This window comes from Gorilla gorilla, chromosome 15 (assembly GCF_029281585.2).
Source record: "Gorilla gorilla gorilla isolate KB3781 chromosome 15, NHGRI_mGorGor1-v2.1_pri, whole genome shotgun sequence".
Classification (NCBI taxonomy): Eukaryota; Metazoa; Chordata; class Mammalia; order Primates; family Hominidae; genus Gorilla; species Gorilla gorilla.
This window is the reverse complement of record NC_073239.2, coordinates 117,246,181-117,263,499: the sequence shown is the minus strand read 5'-3', so window position 1 is coordinate 117,263,499 and position 17,319 is coordinate 117,246,181. Positions and strand designations below refer to the sequence as shown.

The window sequence follows — 17,319 nt, the reverse complement described above, 5'->3', positions numbered from 1 at the left end:
GAAGCGCAGTGCCCGGGGTGTTGTCCGCGCCGTGCCCGCCCATTGGCCTCGCTCGGCGCCCCCGCCCGGGCCCTGCCGGCAGGCACAAGGGGCGGGGCGCGCGGCCCGAGGTGAGGGACCGCGGGCCCGAGGGGATCCAGCGAGTCAGCCGCCGCCGAGGGACCAGCGCGGGTCTCGCCGCTGCCGCCATCCCCACCATCCCTGACCGCGCCTGCCCGGGCTCCGCGCCAGGAGGAGCAGCCAGGCCCAGCCCCGGCACCGCAAGCTCGGGGACCCCGACGGCGCCCAGCCCGGCGAGGGGCCTCAGGGGGAGGACGAGGAGGAAAGGCGGCCTCGCCGGGGACCCGGCCATGGCGCTGGACTTCTTGGCTGGATGCGCGGGGGGTAAGGAGGCGGCGGGCCGGGCCGGGCCGGGCCGGGGCGAGGCGTCCGGGGAGGGAGGTCGGCCCACCAGCAAGCCCTGGCCTCGCGGCTTCCCGCTGGCAGGGGTCGCCGCGTCTGTGAATGGGGACCACAGTTCTCTTGCCTCGGGCGGGTCTCGTGGGCGTAAATTGACTTCAGGCCCGGGCTGTCCGCGAGGGCAGGTGTCTTTATTCTCTCTGGTCACGCTCGGACGGGAGGTCTGGGGCGCCGGGGCAGCACCGTGGCTGAGCGGAGGCCAGGACTGCCGGGAGGATGCCCCACTGCCCCCCGCGCCGAGGTCCCGGGCTCATCTCCTTCCCCTCCCCCATCCCCATCCGTTGCGCACTGGGAGCAGGGCCCCCTCCCCGGCCGTATATTTCGGGAGTGACTCCACCCCGTCCCGCGCAGCCGTCCAGCGGGGTTGGGGCTACGGGGCCGACCCCCCTACTCGGCTGGCCTTGGAGGGCACTGAACCGCTCTGGCGCCGAGTCACGCCTTGGAACGCCGCCCCTTCCTACGCGGTTTTGTGAGCTGTTGGGGGCGGAAGGGGGGTGGTGGGTGGGTCGGGCGAGCCGGTGTGGGGCACCTTCTCCGAGGCGCGGTCGCGGCTCTGGGGTTCCTCCCATGCAGTTGTCCCCGGGAGGGCCCGGGCGGGCGTGCAGTCCAGGCTCTCCCATGCCCCGACCGTGGGCGTCGGGCACGGCACTTCCCTGTTGGGCCTGTGGCTTCTCTGCTTTTACCTTGAGGGTTAATTTATTCACCAGGACTTAGATGTCGGGGGCGGGGGAGGGTGGTTGGCGGCGGGAGTTGCAGAGAGGGCCGGCCGCTTATCCCTGTTTGGTCCCACTTTTCTCCCAGCACCTGCCCTTGTTCACCGCTCTTCATCTACTTGGATTTGGCTCGAATAAACCCTCAGCTCCCGGCCAGCGCTGAGAGCCCTGGCGGAAGAGTGGCTAGCGGTGGCCTTAAGTATTAAACCTGTGGCGTCGGAGCCTGCTTCTTGGGCGAGAGACTCGTTGAAAAGGGAGTGTGTTGGGGAGGTGATGTGCGCTGAGGGGAGTTAGAACTTCCCGGTTGGTTACCCAGTGGGAAGCTGCGGGGCACAAAGCCCGGAGTTTGCTGCTAATCGCTGGGGGGTTTGTCCCTAGCGCTGGGTGCCCTGGGGACAGAGGGGGCGTGTCCTCTGCGGATTCCATTCTCACCTTCCCCTCCCGCTTCTGATCTCGCTGTTTGCTCCACCCTTGCTCCCCACCCAATATCAGCTCCAGCGGGTGGGGGTGAAGGGCTGTCCCCAGGCCAACACCTCCTTCCAGGCTTTGGGGAGTGGGGATTCTTTCCCCGGATGGGCAGAGTTCCTTCTGCAGTGGCGCTACGGTCGGTGCTGCTCTCCTGGAAACACCAGGGTTTGGGGCAGGAACACTTCCTCTGAAGGCAGGCCTGCTTGGCGCCTCCCGGCACATCCGTGGTCTTCTCTGCACGTCGCTCGCGCAGCCTCCTTGCCTGGAATGTCCTTCGCTGCCCATCCTCATAGGCCCACCTGGGAGAGATCATATCCATGCCCCCTGCCCCAGGTTTGTGGGTGAAGCACTGGCACTGTCTGGTGCTGTAGCACTGGGCCACAGGCCACCCCCCTGCCCCCAGGCCCTGCTTTTCGTGCAACCCCCAGGCACATAATGGACGCCCAGCTAAGGCTCTACAAGCGTAAGCCTGAGCTTCCCAGGTGGACAAGGACAGAAGTCACCTGGGGACTCACTCCTGGTCTCATCGGAGAAACCTAGGCCCAGAGAGGTGGGGGTACTAGAGCAAAGTCACACCACATGCTCCTCTGATGGCCAGGGTGAGCCTGCAGTCCTCTCCTCTCCCCCTTCCTCCAGGGTGCTGGGGTGGCCCCTCAGGACAGTGAACTGACTGTGTCCCAGGCTCCAGGTCCCTGGCACAGCTGGGGTCACACTGACAGCCTGCCCAGAGGCACCCCACCTTGGGACCTGTACCCCAGCAGCCCCTGCCTGGCTCCTTCTTGGGGTGCCCCCAACCTACAGGCTCAGGGCAGATAATGCCAGTGCTTCTCCTTGGTGGCTGGGGAGGGGCACTGTCCACCCTCTACTATTCGCTTAGCGTGGGTCACGTGTTTCAACTTCTCAGGGAGGCGGGGCCAGCATCTTGACTGACAGCATCCTTGAGGCCTTGCGTGGTGGAAGGTTTGGAATGCTTCCCCGTCTCCCCTACTGGGGGATCAACCCGAATCTTGAGGCCACATAGACACTGGGCTCTGGATGGACAGAAGCAGGCACAGAGAGAAAAGCTCAGCCAGGGGTGGGAGAACCCGGGAGGAGAGGTAAACCCCGAGAGGGAAGGTTGCCTCTTCCACCACCTCTGCTACCAGCCATCCCCAGGACAGTGGTTCCTCCCCACCCCGCCCAGCCCTGAGGACTATTGGGTGGGGATTGCCCCCGGAGCCCAGCTTAGGGAGGACAGTAGACAGTAGGCTTTGGAGTTGGGAGACAGGGTTCCGCTTCTGCTGGTGTGACTGGAGGCCTCCTCGTGCGCTCAGAAAGGTGGTGAGGAGGCTCCTCCAATGGAGGCCGTCCCCACAGCCCACGCTGTTCCTGAGGATGGGTTCTTCTGGGTGAAGGAGACCAAGCCCCTCGCTGAAGGGTACTGAAACAAGTCAGAAGAGAAAGTGGGAACCAGTGCCTCTCCTGGGAGACTTGAGTGGGGCCTTGTGGGAGTGGGGCCTCCCAACAGAGGCAAGTGGCGTGAGGGTCTTTCTGCTCTCTCCCTCCCATGCCTTGCTGCTGTTGCTGTCACCTGGGCAGGTCTGGGGCCAGAGGCGTGACCATGCACCCACAGGAAGGGGACCCCACAGCTGGACCTAGCTTCAAGGGACATGGAGGGGCCTCGAGGGGCCCCCTGCTGGAGGGAGAAGTAAAGTCCAGTGGCACATCCTGGGCAGGTGTTCAGTTTCCAAAACCCAGGGAAATCCAGATACTTCCCAAGAAAAGAGGTTCTAGAATGAGGATTTTCAGCTTTAGAAAATTAAAAAGCTGAAGTGGAAAAGAGGATGGATTTCCTGTTTCCAGGATACAAAGGCCTCCCAGAAAACCAGAAACCCAAATGGAAGTCATGAAAGAAAAGATAGGCTTGGTGGTTGCTTCTTCATTCACCTGTGAATGTTAGAGGCTCTGAAAGAAGAAGGAACAGGTCTGGAGATGATTAATATGATGAATAAATAATAGTGGAAATTTTCCCTGATCAGAAGAGGGCATGAGTCTGCACAGTGAAAGTGTTGGTAGAGCTCCAGGCAGGGTTACTTTAAAGAAAAAGACACACCCTTGGCATCTCCTGGTGACATTTTTGAAATCCACAGATAAAATCTCAGCGACCTCCCACAGAATAAATAAATCATTGACAAAGGAGGAAAAAAAAAAAAAAAACATTGGCAGCAGATTTCTCATCTGCAGCACTGAAAGCCAGAGGACCAAGGCTGGCCTGGGCCCAGGATTCTCACCCAAAGCATTCATACTGTTCCCCAACCAGATTAAGAAATAGATTTTGAGCCGGGCTCAGTGGCTTACACCTGTAATCCCAGCACTTCGGGAGGCTGAGATGGGTGGATCACGAGGTCAAGAGATTGAGACCCTCCTAGCCAACATGGTGAAACCCCGTCTCTAAAAATATAAAAATTAACTGGGTGTGGTGGCACACACCTGTAGTCCCAGCTACACAGGAGGCTGAGGCAGGAGAATCACTTAAACCCGGGAGACAGAGGTTGCAGTGAGCGGAGATCGCGCCATTGCACTCCGGCCTGGGTGACAGAGCAAGACTATCTCAAAAAAAAAAAAGAAAGAAAGAGATTTTGGGCCGAGCTTGGTGGCTCAAGCCTGTAATCCCAGCACTTTGGGAGGCTGAGGCAGGTGGCTTACTTGAGGTCAGGAGTTCAAGACCAGCCTGGCCAACATGGCAAAACCCCGCCTCTACTAAAAATACAAAAATCAGCCGGGTGTGGTGGCAGGAGCCTGTAATTCCAGCTATTCGGGAGGCTGAAACACAAAAATCACTTGAACCTGGGAGGTGGAGGTTTCAGTGAACTGAGATTGCGCCATTGCATTCCAGCCTGGGCGACAGAGTGAGACTCTGTCTCAAAAAAAAAAAGAAATGCTCTAATGGAATGGCAGTTGATGAGTAGAGACCCCAAGATTGAAGGAGAGGGCATCGTTCTGCATTAAGTCTCACGGTCTCAATGAGGAAAATGTCAGTGGAAGGTGGCAGGGATGGGAGTCTTCTTTGGGTAGCTCTTACTGGGGTAGGTGGGGCAGAAGGAGGCAGAGAGTCGTGGGGGAGGCGGTGCTTACCCTGTTTCTATATAATGATTAGACTTATTAGAAGCAGGAAGTGCCGGGCGCGGTGGCTCACACCTGTAATCCCAGCACTTTGGGTGGCCGAGGCGGGTGGATCAGGAGATAGGAGATAGAGACCATCCTGGCTAACAAAGGTGAAACCCCGTCTCTACTAAATATACAAAAAATTAGCCGGGCGTGGTGGCAGGCGCCTGTATTCCCATCTACTCAGGAGGCTGAGGCAGGAGAATGGCGTGAACCTGGGAGGCGGAGCTTGCAGTGAGTAGAGATCGTGCCACTGCACTCCAGCTTAGGCAACAGAGCAAGACTCTGTCTCAAAAAATAAATAAATAAAAATAAAAAGCAGGAAGTAAACCTTTGCTGAAATTACAAATTAACAATTAGAAAGGGAATAAATAGCTGGGCGTGGTGGCTCACGCCTGTAATTCCAGCACTTTGGGAGGACGAGGCAGGTAGATCAATGAGGTCATGAGTTTTAGACCAGCCTGGCCAACATGGCAAAACCCCTTCTCTACTAAAAATACAAAAATTAACCGGGTGTGGTGGGGCGGGCCTGTAGTCCTGCTGAGGCAGGAGAATCACTTGAACCTGGGAGGCAGAGGTTGCAGTCAGCCCAGATCGTGCAACTGCACTCCAGCCTGAGTGACACAGCAAGACTCTCAAAAAAAGAAAGGGAATAGGCTGGGCGTGGTGGCTAAAGTCTGTAATCCCAGCACTTTGGGAGGCCAAAGCGGGCGGGTCACAAGGTCAGGAGATCGACACCATCCTGGCTAACACGGTGAAACCCCTAAAAATACAAAAAATTAGCCGGGCGTGGTGGCGGGCGCCTGTAGTCTCAGCTACTCGGGAGGCTGAGGCAGGAGAATGGCATGAACCCGGGAGGTGGAGTTTGCAGTGAGCCGAGACCGCAACACTACACTCCAGCCTGGGCGACAGAGCGAGACTCTGTCTCAAAAAATAAAAAATAAATAAAAGAAAGGGAATAAGTAGTAATTTTCCCAAACCATCAAAAAGTATGGAAAAAGGAGTAAAATAAACCATTTACCTAAAATAAAGTGGCATAAAAATGTCAGATCCCTCGGTTGTTCCAGCAAAATCAGACTGCTTTAGACTGGGTTAGAAAACAAAATCCAGATATAGTTGTTTACAACAAACATCCAAAACAAGATAGTAGAAAAGGTTCAAAACTACACATTGGGCACAGTGGCTCATGTCTGTAATCCCAGCACTTTGGGAGGCTTGGCTTTTTTTGAAGTCAGGAGTTTTCTTGAACACAGCCTGGGCAGCATGGCAAGACCCGTCCTGCCAAAATTACAAAAATTAGCTGGGTGTGGTGGCTCATGCCTGTTGTCTCAGCTACTTGGGAGGCTAAGGCAGGAGGGTCGATTGAGCCCAAGAGGTGGAGGTTGCAGTGAGCCAAGATTATGCCACTGCACTCCAGTTTGGGTGACAGAGTGAGATCTTGTCTCAAAAAACAAAAACACCAAAATTACAAGTTGGACAAAACCATACCAGTCCCATGTAACCAAAGAGAAAGCAGAATTGGCAAAGTTAAAGTTAGTATCAAGTGGGTTTTAGGGTCCATTACTTTTTTTTTTTTTTTTGAAACGGAGTCTTGCTCTGTGGGTCGCTGGAGTGCAATAGCGCGATCTCAGCTCACTGCAACTTCTGCCTCCTGGATTCAAGCAATTCTCCCACCTCAGCCTCCTGAGTAGCTGGGACTACAGGCACCTGCCACCACACCTGGCTAATTTTTGTATTTTTAGTAGAAACGGGGTTTCACCATGTTGGCCAGGCTGGTTTTGAACTCCTGACCTCAAGTGATCTGCCCACCTTGGCCTCCCAAAGTGCTGGGATTACAGGCGTGAGCCACCACACCTGGCCAGGTCCAAAGTATTAAAGGATGGAGAGGACGTTATAGGTAAAGATGCAAAGTTCAGTTTGTGGAGATGCATAGTAACTTCCACAGGCATCCAGTGGAAGAGTGAGAATGGGTCATAGTGTTAGTTTGTTACTCAGCAGATGCCAGCTGTTTTAATTATACATAAATGCTACTGGCAGTAAAGGGAGAGCTTGAACAGATGTCCACGTGAAACTCCAGGGAGAGGAGCATGGGAGTCAGAGTCAGTTACCTGACCTCACTGAGCCTGTTTCTCCTGTGAAATGGGTAATGAGGCTGCTTACTCACAGTGGTGGCAAGACTCAGAGATGGTTACCACCTGCACAGCGTTTAGGACTCTTGAGAAGTGTTTGTGAGCCATTTTGGAGGGGTGAACCTTTGTCCTTCAAGAGGGGCTGGATTTTTGGCAGGACCTGAAGAACCAAGGATGACCGCACAGTCACAAGCTGTCTCCCTGGGCTCAAGGTGGCTCCCACTGAGGGAAGGGGACGGAGGTATCAGCCAGTGCATCAGGACCTGGGGTCGTCACTCCCAAGGGGCCATTACCCTGTTCAGTCTCCATGGCCACTCTGGGGGAGGGAGGTAAACCTTTACAGGTAAGGCCCAGAGTGAGGCCGAGAGACAGAGTCATTTGTGAGCACGCCAGGCTGATGAGCGGCAGGGGGAATATTCAAATCTGGGGAGGGTCTGACCCCAAAGTCCAACATCTCTGGAGCCTCCTGCCCATGTCAGGTGTTTGGATTAATGGGACATCCCAGAAATAGTGTGTGCAGCCTCCCAGGGGACAACTTCTGCTGTCAGCCACCCAGACCAGTCAGCCGTGGAGAGCAGCAGCCCGCAGATGGGACACCAGTGCTGAGTGGGACAGGTGCTGGCTTGGCCTTGGGATGTCACATGCATACCCTCCCACTGGACGTGAGGATTCCAGGGGCTCATGGGATCTGCCTGCTGCACCCACAGGTGCTTGGTCAATGTCCTTTCCCCGGCAGCAGCTCCTGCCAGTCTTCCTTGTCAGAACCCCCTCCTGCCCAGCACCCTGCACTGCGTTTCTGAGGTATGTGGGTCACAAGTCCCCCCTCTCCTCCTCCAGGTGTGGCAGGCGTGCTTGTGGGACACCCGTTTGACACGGTCAAGGTGAGTCTCATCGCTGCTTTTTTTTCCTCAGCGCGTACATTGGAGAGAGGCTCACAGGGTTGGGGTGGCTGGAAGCCTGTTTCCGTGTACAGCCCCAGGTGGGCAGCTGCTTTTACACCAGGCCGGGTTGAACCTTCCTCACTGCTTTGTCCTGGCATCTCCCAGCTGGGGCTGATCCGCATGCTGGGTTCATGGCCAAGTCCATCCTGGGCTTGGCCAGCTGGAACCGAGGTGCTGAGGTTTTCTCCCACCCAGAGCAAGGGCACCCACATGTTCCCATGCAGAACTCTCCCAAACAGTTCCTTGAAAGAAAGAAAAGTTCAGAGAGAAAATACAAAAAAAACAAAACTCGTATCTCCCATGAACATGATCTTCACGGAGTGGTGATCATCCTTACAGAGAATCCGAGTGATGGTTTCCCACGTGCCAGAGGCCTGAGGAGGGGCCCTGTTAGCCGGTTCCTTGATAACACCCCACACCTCCATGAACCGGAGTTCCAGGTTCTCAGACCCCTAGAACGGAAACCAAGGAAATCTATGTCCTCCAGCTGGAAATTCCCCAATAAACCCCCCACCCTCCACTTGCAGTTGGGCTGTGTGTTCTGAAAGTAGCCCAGTGGGGCCCTTCCTCGCTCTTTTTCCTTGGCCCCAGGGCAAGCTGTGAGTGGCAGGCACCAGACCAGCCTTGTGCTTGCTGGCAGCGCTACACGTGGCCCCTCTTCCCACTGAGGGAAGGCACAGCTGACGGCAAGGCAGGATGCGCACCCTGAGCTGGGTTTGCGGGAGACTTCTGGTCTCCTTTTCCGGTGAGCCCAGGTGTGTGTTGGCAGAGACAGTGACTTACCATAAGGGGTGGATTGCATCCAGCACAAGAGTGAGGGCCTGGCCTTTGCATTGGCTGTGACCTTAAAAAGCTCTGTCCTTGGGCCTTGTGCAGGTCCGGGCCCCTCTGCCAGCCGGTTTTCTGCATGACCTTGGGCAGGTCCCTGTATCTTTGGGCTCAAATGTTGTCGTCGTGCCAGTGCTCAACAGCATAATTTATGTTGGATTAAATGCTAGCTCTGAAAAGCACAACTCTTCTATCTACTGTAGGCCAATTTGGGGAGGATGCTGAAGGGCCAGGCTTTCTTGGCAGGCAGTGGCCCCACGTTTGCTGCACCGGCCTGCCGAGAGTGAGGCTGTGCAGAGCCTGCCCACACAGCCCCCGGCCCCAGCCATGCCCACGCGCTGCCTAGCCAGGCCACCCGTGAAGCCTCCCCCAGGCCGGAGCAGCCCAGGACAGCCTGGCAGTGTCCACGTTGCACTGTGTTTATGTCTCGTGGTCATGTGTTGTGAACGCCTCTCGCAGCCAAGAAGTGCTTCATATTCACTTCCTCTTTCCAGCTCCGTGGAGGCCTGGGCTCTCTGAGCTATGAATTGGCCAGACCTGCTGGGCTCCTGCCTGGCCCCCTCAGGCAGCCCCTGGCAGGCCTGGGAGCACTTTCGTTCTGGTGCTTTGCTGTCCTGAGCCACTGAGCCCGCGAGCAGCACCCCTGAAGTGACTCAGGGACAGGAGTTTCTCCAGCCCATGAGATTTTACTCCCCAGACCCTACTTCACTGGCGTCTGGAGGGTGGTCTTTGAGAAGATCTATATGTGATCCTTTTGTTTTGTTTTGTTTTTGTTTTTGCCACTCTGTGGCTCCAGCAGCATCACATCTGGACATACCTACCTTAAAAAGCTGAACTTCTTTTCTTTGAGATGGAGTCTGTGTCTGTCACTCAGTTTGGAGTGCAGTGGCACAACCTTGGCTCACTGCAACTTCCTCCTCCTGGGTTCAAGTGATTCTCCCGCCTCAGTTCCCCCCCCCAACCCCCTGGGTAGCTGGGATTACAGGCATGTGCCAGCACGCCTGGCTACTGTTTGTTTTTAGTTGAGGTCCAGCACATATAGAAAGTGCACACATCCTGGCCAGGCGAGTAGCTCATGCCTGTAATCCCAGCACTTCTGGAGGCTGAGGTGGGCGGATCACAAGGTCAGGAGATCAAGACCATCCTGGCTAACACGGTGAAACTCTGTCTCTACTAAACATACAAAAAATTAGCCGGGCGTGGTGGCGGGTACCTGTAGTCCCAGCTACTCGGGAGGCTGAGGCAGGAGAATGGCGTGAATCTGGGAGGCGGAGCTTGCAGTGAGCCAAGATCGCGTCACTGCACTCCAGCCTGGGCAACGGAATGAGACTCCGTCTCAAAAAAGAAAAAAGAAGGAAAGTGCACACATCCTAGGTGTACAAGTCATCGCAAAACACATGCGTGGGGAGCTGCCACCCAGGAGAAACAGAACATGGCCAGCCCTCTGGAAGTCTTCCCTCCTGCTCCTATCAACTCCTCCCTCCCCTTCTTCTGAGGCTTCCACTGGCCTAACTTCCTTCTTTTTTTTTGAGATATGGTCTTGCTCTGTCACCCCAGGTGGAGTGCAGTGGTGCAATCATAGCCCGCTGCAGCCTTGATTTCCCAGGCTCAAGCAATCCTCCCACCGCAGCCTCTCAAGTAGCTGAAACTACAGGCACACACCACCATGCCTAGCTCATTTTTTTTTGAAGTTATTAGTAGAGATGGGGTCTTGATATGTTGCCCAGCTGGTCTCAAACTCCTGGGCTCAAGTGATCCTCCTGCCTTGGCCTTCCAAAGTGCTGGGATGACAGGCCTGACCCACTGTCCTCACTTCCAACACCACGGGTCCCTTTTGCCTGGTTAAATATAATTGCAGCTGTACCCTAGGATCATCAGGGGCCACCCACGTCTGTGTCAGTCTGTACTGTCACATGGCCACAGACTATCTCATGGCTGGGACAGTCACAGTCTATTCCCCCAGGCCCTTGGGACTGAAAGAATCCAAGATCTGGATCTCCTCTATAGCGCCCAGAACCACAGCCGCCGTCCTGAAGCACACGGCCTTCACACGTGTTTCTGCATGAAGGGAGTTTTCTGTCCTGCTTCCTTGGACACAGCAATAATCAGGGAGCAGTCGTCTTGACCTATGATGAGGGGGTGACCGGCCATCCCTGGGCATGGGATGGGGAGGGTGGGTGGGGGCTGGCTGTGGGGGCTCCGCGCCTGGATGTGATGTTGAAATTTTGTGTTGCTTTAACCGCCTTTACTTTCTGAGCTAGGGGCTGTCTCCATCCATAGCAAAAGTGTAACTTTGTTGTAGATGGGCGTAAGCCTCACCCTGGAGAGCGCTAGTAAGTACAGACCAGGTGAACCAGATCCCAGCCTGGACCCCACCCTGTCATGCCCATCTCCCCAACCCCAGAGTTCCCTCCGTAGCAGGGGACAGGGAGGGTGTGAGGCAAGCTTGGGCTCAGCACAGGTCCTGGGGTGGGGGCTCGGGCTGGCCAAAAAAAACCAGCCCCCTCTGGATTGGGGGTCCTCACGTGGGGGTCTCTCGGCCCTATGGGGAGCTGGGAGCTTCCTAAACTTGTGTCCAAATGACTAGTTTCCCAGGGGTGGGTCCGTTCCCATCAATCCTCAAAGGAGAGCCTGGCACCCCAAGATTTTAAGAGCCTGAGCTGTAAATGACAAGACTTGGGACACTGGGCCACAGTTCCTCTCCCAGAGAGCAAGGCCTCGTCACAGACTGAGGGGTACTGAGGGGTCAGAAACAAAGTGGGGAGAGGCCTCTGCCCACATTGGTGGGAGAAGCTGAGTTGACCTAAGCCTGACATTCCCCAGCCGGCTGGACTTGGGCATTCACCAGTGTCTGTGACCTGCAAAGACTTCACAACACTACCCAGGTGGCACTGAGTATCCAACCTGGGAAGGGACAGCTCCATGTCACATCAGTTCTACTCACACAGCCCTCTTAGTGCCAGTGTTGGGGCTGCAGGAGGAACAGAGATCCCCCCAGAGGCCCCAGAACATTGAAGGGAGAGCAGCAAACCTCGCATCAAGGTGCTGGCCAAGAACTGGGCCTCCAGGGTGGGAGGGTGCTTCGGGCCAATCTTGAAGCATTGGCTTCCAGCTGTTGAAGTCCTGGGGGTACTGAAATGGTACTTGTTTCCTAACAAAACATTTTTTGTAAGTGCATTCACCAATAGAGGGCCCACCTATTCTGGTGGAGAGAATTGGAAAAGGTTCCAGAATCCGGGCAGAAGCCTGGCTGTTCCCGGTGAGGGCTCTCCCTTGCCAGCACTCCCTCCCACCCTCACTCTGAGCAACACAGCTGCTCATGTCCCTGGAGAGGACAGCTTTGGCCAAGTTGTTAAACATCTCTGAGCCTGTCTTCCCATCTTGGAAATGGGGGCAGTTGTCCCAATGCTGAGATAATTGAGTGTGAAGCCCTCCCCTGTCCCATGCTGCCTAGTACCGAAGGCACTTGCTCTGTGGCCCTGGCTGTTAAGAATGATCATTTCTGAGTCAGACCTAGGGAACCAGCCCCTGAGAATGTGACTTGACCTAGTTTACTCCCACCGCCCGCTCTGCAACTCTGAGCCTCCCATTGAACAAAGATAAGCTCATAGGCAACAAAGAGCGCTTTGACATGGAAGAGGTTCTGGGCCACTGGGCTCGGAGGCAGCGGGGCCTGACCAGCGTCCCAGGCCCCAGAGCTGCTGACGTGGGTCCCCAAGGAGGTTGTTGGCTGTTCTCTTGCCACCACTTTATTAACTCATAACTGCTGTTCTCACGAGAGGCTACTGGCAGAGACCAGGCAGGAGCTCCCGGAGCCAAGGTCATTGCTTTTATTTTTATTTATTTATTGATTGAGACGGAGTCTTCCTTTCTCGCCCAGGCTGGAGTGCAGTGGCATGACCTCACTGCATCCTCTGCCTCACGGGTTCAAGCAATTCTCCCACCTCAGCCTCCTGAGTAGCAGGGATTACAGGCGTATGCCACCACACTAGGCTAATTTTTTTTACAGACACAATTTCGCCACGTTGGCCAGGCTGGTCTTGAACTCCTGACCTCAAGTGATCCACCCGCCTCAGCCTCCCAAAGTGTTGGGATTAGAGGCGTGAGCCACTGCACCTGGCCAGGCTCATCACTTTTTGTGCCTATTGCCTCGAAGCCAGTCTCTGATGGGACATTAGGGCAGGGGCCCTTCAGCCTAGTCTGGGACATGGGCCGCTCACTCAGCAGTATGACAAGCATCACCTGGAGAACGGGCCGGTCTCAGGAGGTCGTTCATGCCCCACCGGCAGTGCACTGTGCAGCCATAGTGTAAACAAGAGGCTTAACCTAAACTGGTCTGAGATCTCGGGGACCCCCTACCCTGTCTCCAGCAGCCTGTCCCTGTAGCTGTTGGCCTACTGGCACCCCATCCTGAGAAGGCATAGATACCCGGCCCACCCTGCCCTGGAATTACAAAAGTCTTAGACTGTGCCTGAGTGCCCGGCCTCCTTGGGAGACCCTCCCAGGCAGCCTAAGCACCAGACCCGGGAGCTGGGTGCTCTGGTCCTGCCTGCCTGCTTCTCACTGGACCCTCTCCTTCCAGGTGCGGCTTCAGGTCCAGAGCGTGGAGAAGCCTCAGTACCGCGGGACGTTGCACTGCTTCAAGTCCATCATCAAGCAAGAGAGCGTGAGTGGCCTGGGCTGGTGGGGCTCGGGAGGCACAGGATGGGGAACTAGCCTCCGGGCTGCCACCACCCCAGACCAGAGAGCCAGGAAGGAAGGTGTCAGGACGACCAGGAGGCCAATCAGGACCTAGGTTCTAACGAAATTCTGCTTGGTCCTCAGGAGCCCCTGGGGTGGGCTGGGGCTGCCATCCCCCGACCCCCTTCCGCGTGGAGGGCCCGGGAGGTGCGCGTTGCCGGCTCTGATGGCATCTCTGTCCCCGCAGGTGCTGGGCCTGTACAAGGGCCTGGGCTCGCCACTCATGGGGCTCACCTTCATCAACGCGCTGGTGTTCGGGGTGCAGGGCAACACCCTCCGGGCCCTGGGCCACGACTCTCCCCTCAACCAGTTCCTGGCAGGTGCGGCGGCGGGCGCCATCCAGTGCGTCATCTGCTGCCCCATGGAGCTGGCCAAGACGCGGCTGCAGCTGCAGGACGCGGGCCCAGCGCGCACCTACAAGGGCTCGCTGGACTGCCTCGCGCAGATCTACGGGCACGAGGGTCTGCGTGGCGTCAACCGGGGCATGGTGTCCACGCTGCTGCGTGAGACGCCCAGCTTCGGCGTCTACTTCCTCACCTATGACGCTCTCACGCGGGCGCTGGGCTGCGAGCCGGGCGACCGCCTGCTGGTGCCCAAGCTGCTGTTGGCGGGCGGTACGTCGGGCATCGTGTCCTGGCTCTCCACCTACCCTGTGGACGTGGTCAAGTCGCGGCTGCAGGCGGACGGACTGCGGGGCGCCCCACGCTACCGCGGCATCCTGGACTGCGTGCACCAGAGCTACCGCGCCGAGGGCTGGCGCGTCTTCACACGGGGGCTGGCGTCCACGCTACTGCGCGCCTTCCCCGTCAACGCTGCCACCTTCGCCACCGTCACGGTGGTGCTCACCTACGCGCGCGGCGAGGAGGCCGGGCCCGAGGGCGAGGCTGTGCCCGCCGCCCCTGCGGGGCCTGCCCTGGCGCAGCCCTCCAGCCTGTGACGCTCACCCCGCCCTCCTTCCCCAGGGCTCCTTCTCAGAAACCTGGGACATAAATTGGCCCCTGAGTCGATTGCCCTGCTTCCTGCTCGGATGCTGCGGGCTGTGGAGTCTATCAGACGTGGGCTGAATTTTGCTGATCAGCTGGGTAGTTTTGGCCGAGAACTGCACTTGCCTCAGTATTCTCGTCTATGAAATAAGGACCCTCACACCCACAATGTAGAGTCACGAAGGTCAGAGATTATTCCCAGCAGCAGCCAGCACCTGGCCTGGCTGAGGCCATTGCACCGTTATCCTGGAAACTGAGGCAGACACTCCAGCCCCTTTCTGGGATCCTGGCCACGTCATTGTGCTCCTGCCCTGCAGACTGGCTCCCAGGGGTCTCTGATGGCCAACCAAGGGGCCACCCAGGGACCTGCTAACTCCACACATCCTCCAGCCGGGGGGGTGGTGGGCCACCCCTCTGGTCTGTGTTAGGGACAGAGGAAAACTTGGTGTGCCTCCTGGTGTCACAGAACTGGATCCTCTGCATACCCCAGCTTCTCCACATGCCACTGCTAGGGGTACCCCAGCTGCTGCCACTCCTGCTGGAGGGTGAACTGGGGACCCTGCACCCTCCGGGAAGCCATGGAGTCTGCTGGAGGCACCATATCAGCCTGCGGGACTAGGGTGGGGAGCAAACAGGCCAGCGGTGGAGGTCTAGACCAAGTGTGATGCAGCTGTGGCAAGGAGAAATCCTTCCGCCTCTGGGCCTCAGGCTGCCTGTCCATAAAATGGGGACATGGCCAGCTGACGGACAACTGAGTCTCCGGCCCACCTACCACCGCCAGCCAGGATCCCCCAAAGCGTTCAGAGGGCTCAGCAGAGAACAGTATGGGACCCCCTCACCAGGCCTGGAACACCTCCAGCCACAAAGAAGCCAAAGGTCAGTCCCTCTGCTCCCCAGCAAACGGTGCCTCCCAGGCATTCTCAGTGCCAGGGCTTCATCCCTGTGAAGGCACAGGGCCCGCTAGTGGGCACAGGGGTGGCTAGTTGGGGCCTGGGGCAGAAGAGGGCTGCACCAGGCGTCCTGGGGAATGTGCTCAGTGAAGACGACACTGGGCTTTGCACAGCCTGGTGTCGCTGTACAGAAACTGTCAAGGGAATAAAGTGTTCTTTGTTTTTTAAGTGGCGAGGCTGCCTTTGCATATGGTGGAGGAAAGGGCTTCATTCAGCACCCTTGCCCTGGAGTCGAAGGGGCCAGCTCAGGGGTGCGTGTGCCCTTGGACCCTGACAGCAGCCTTGGCCATGTGACCTGGGCAGTTGTGGATACATCTGAGAGGCTGTTTTCTCATCTGCAAGGCAAGCTAATGAAGGGCGTGAACACGCTGGTGCAGCCTGGCCATTCAGCAGATGCCCCTCTGCTATCATCATCCCAGCAATGAGAGAGAGAGGCCTGTGGTGAGGGGCACTGGCGGGCGGGGCAGCAGGGGCAGGGCGTGTCCCCAAAACAGCTTCCTGGAAGAGGGGAGGTCTGAGTGGAGCTGACCATTTCAGCCACCCGGGCAACTTGGGCACAACTGTACTTAACCCAGCCTAGGAGGTCAGAGAGGGCTTCCTGGAAGAGGGCATCCTGGAGCTTTGCCAAAGGTGTGGTGTGGGAGTCTCACTGCCCACCTCACCTGCAGTTCTGTTCAGCCTCCTGGAGTCAGCCCTTGGCATCCTGAGCCTCTGCAGCCACCAGCCCTGGAGGCTTTCCCTCCCAAGTGCTGAGCCAAGAAGCTCTGCCCACTGACAAGGGGGAGTCGGGGAGGGGCCCCAGTTCCTGTGCCTGTTTAACCCTAGTGCTAGCCTGGGAAGTTGGGCTTTACAGGGAGGCAGGAGGCGGGGAGGAAGCTGGCTGTTGACCCCTGGGGTCTCCTGGCCTCTCTCGCTTCTCTTTACTCTGAAATAAACCAGGGGAAGCTCCCAGGGGTGGGGGACACACCCTGGCCATGGGCACAGAGAGGGGCCCCTTCCCTAGCTCCTCCATGTCCAGCTTTGGCAGCCCCTTTGCCTGTCTAGGCCTGGGTGGCTGAATCTCTCAGGGCAGCTTGAGTGTGGCCCGTGGCTGTGGTGCCCATCACCCTGGATCTCTCCACACATCTGCACTCTCTAGAAAGGCCCCAACGTGACCCTTGTCAGGAACTGATTTGAGCCCTGCTCACCCTGGGGCTTCTCCACGAACCCTGCGGCTGCCTGCCCTCTGGGGACAGCACACAGACAGGCCAGCCCTTCAGAAGTGAGGAGTGGTGCGGCAAGGAGCAAGGTGAAGGGGCGGGGGGCTTCCAGCTCCCTCCCACTTCCCAGTTCAGCGGCCTCACATGACCAACACATCTGCCAGGCAGGGAGTGGAGTTGTTGTTTTTAATGAATTTATTTTACATTTTCTTTTCTCCCTGATTTGAACTTTTTTTTTTTTTTGAGATGGAGTCTTGCTCTGTTGCCCAGGCTGGAGTGCAGTGGTGCTCTTTCAGCTCACTGCAACCTCTACCTCCCGGGTTCAAGTGATTCTTCTGCCTCAGCCTCCAAGTAACTGGGATTACAGGCGTGCACCACCACACCTGGCTAATGTTTCTATTTTTATTAGAGACAGGGTTTCACCATCTTGACCAGGCTGGTCTCAAACTCCTGACCTCAAGTGATCCACCCGCCTCAGCCTCCCAAAGTGCTGGGATTGCAGGTGTGAGCCACTGCGCCCGGCCTCTGATTTGAATTTATTTGGAATAAGTGATATATGAAGGTGCTAAAAACTAAAAATACTACCAGAACCCAGGCTTGTGCAGTGAAGAGGAAAACCTCCTTCCACCTCCCAGGGGCCAGCCTCTCCTCCTGAGTCGAGGACAGTCTCCAGTTCCCGGAGGGCATCCAACACATCTTGGGCAAGTGCCAGCATGGAGCGGCGGAAGGACATCTGCACCCCCTACAAAGTGTGGCCGAGGTCCT

At 57.1% G+C, this 17,319-nt stretch overlaps 1 protein-coding gene across 17 annotated transcripts; it reads left to right on the top strand.

The window, feature by feature from the left end:
• The first annotated feature begins 38 nt into the window (after positions 1–38).
• SLC25A29 (solute carrier family 25 member 29) lies at positions 39–15,523 on the top strand. 17 transcript variants are annotated; one of them, XM_055361552.2, is made up of 6 exons: positions 43–384; positions 1,261–1,447; positions 7,751–10,821; positions 10,944–11,015; positions 13,265–13,348; positions 13,610–15,523. In XM_055361552.2, the coding sequence occupies exon 6, from the start codon at positions 13,646–13,648 to the stop codon at positions 14,357–14,359; it is 714 nt and encodes a 237-aa protein (XP_055217527.1). In that variant the 5' UTR covers positions 43–384; positions 1,261–1,447; positions 7,751–10,821; positions 10,944–11,015; positions 13,265–13,348; positions 13,610–13,645; the 3' UTR covers positions 14,360–15,523. The 17 variants fall into 17 exon arrangements, with proteins under 17 accessions (XP_004055738.4, XP_055217527.1, XP_055217522.1 ...); XM_055361547.2 differs by having other exon boundaries at positions 11,506–13,348; XM_055361546.2 differs by having other exon boundaries at positions 10,944–11,724.
• The last annotated feature ends 1,796 nt before the right edge of the window (positions 15,524–17,319 follow it).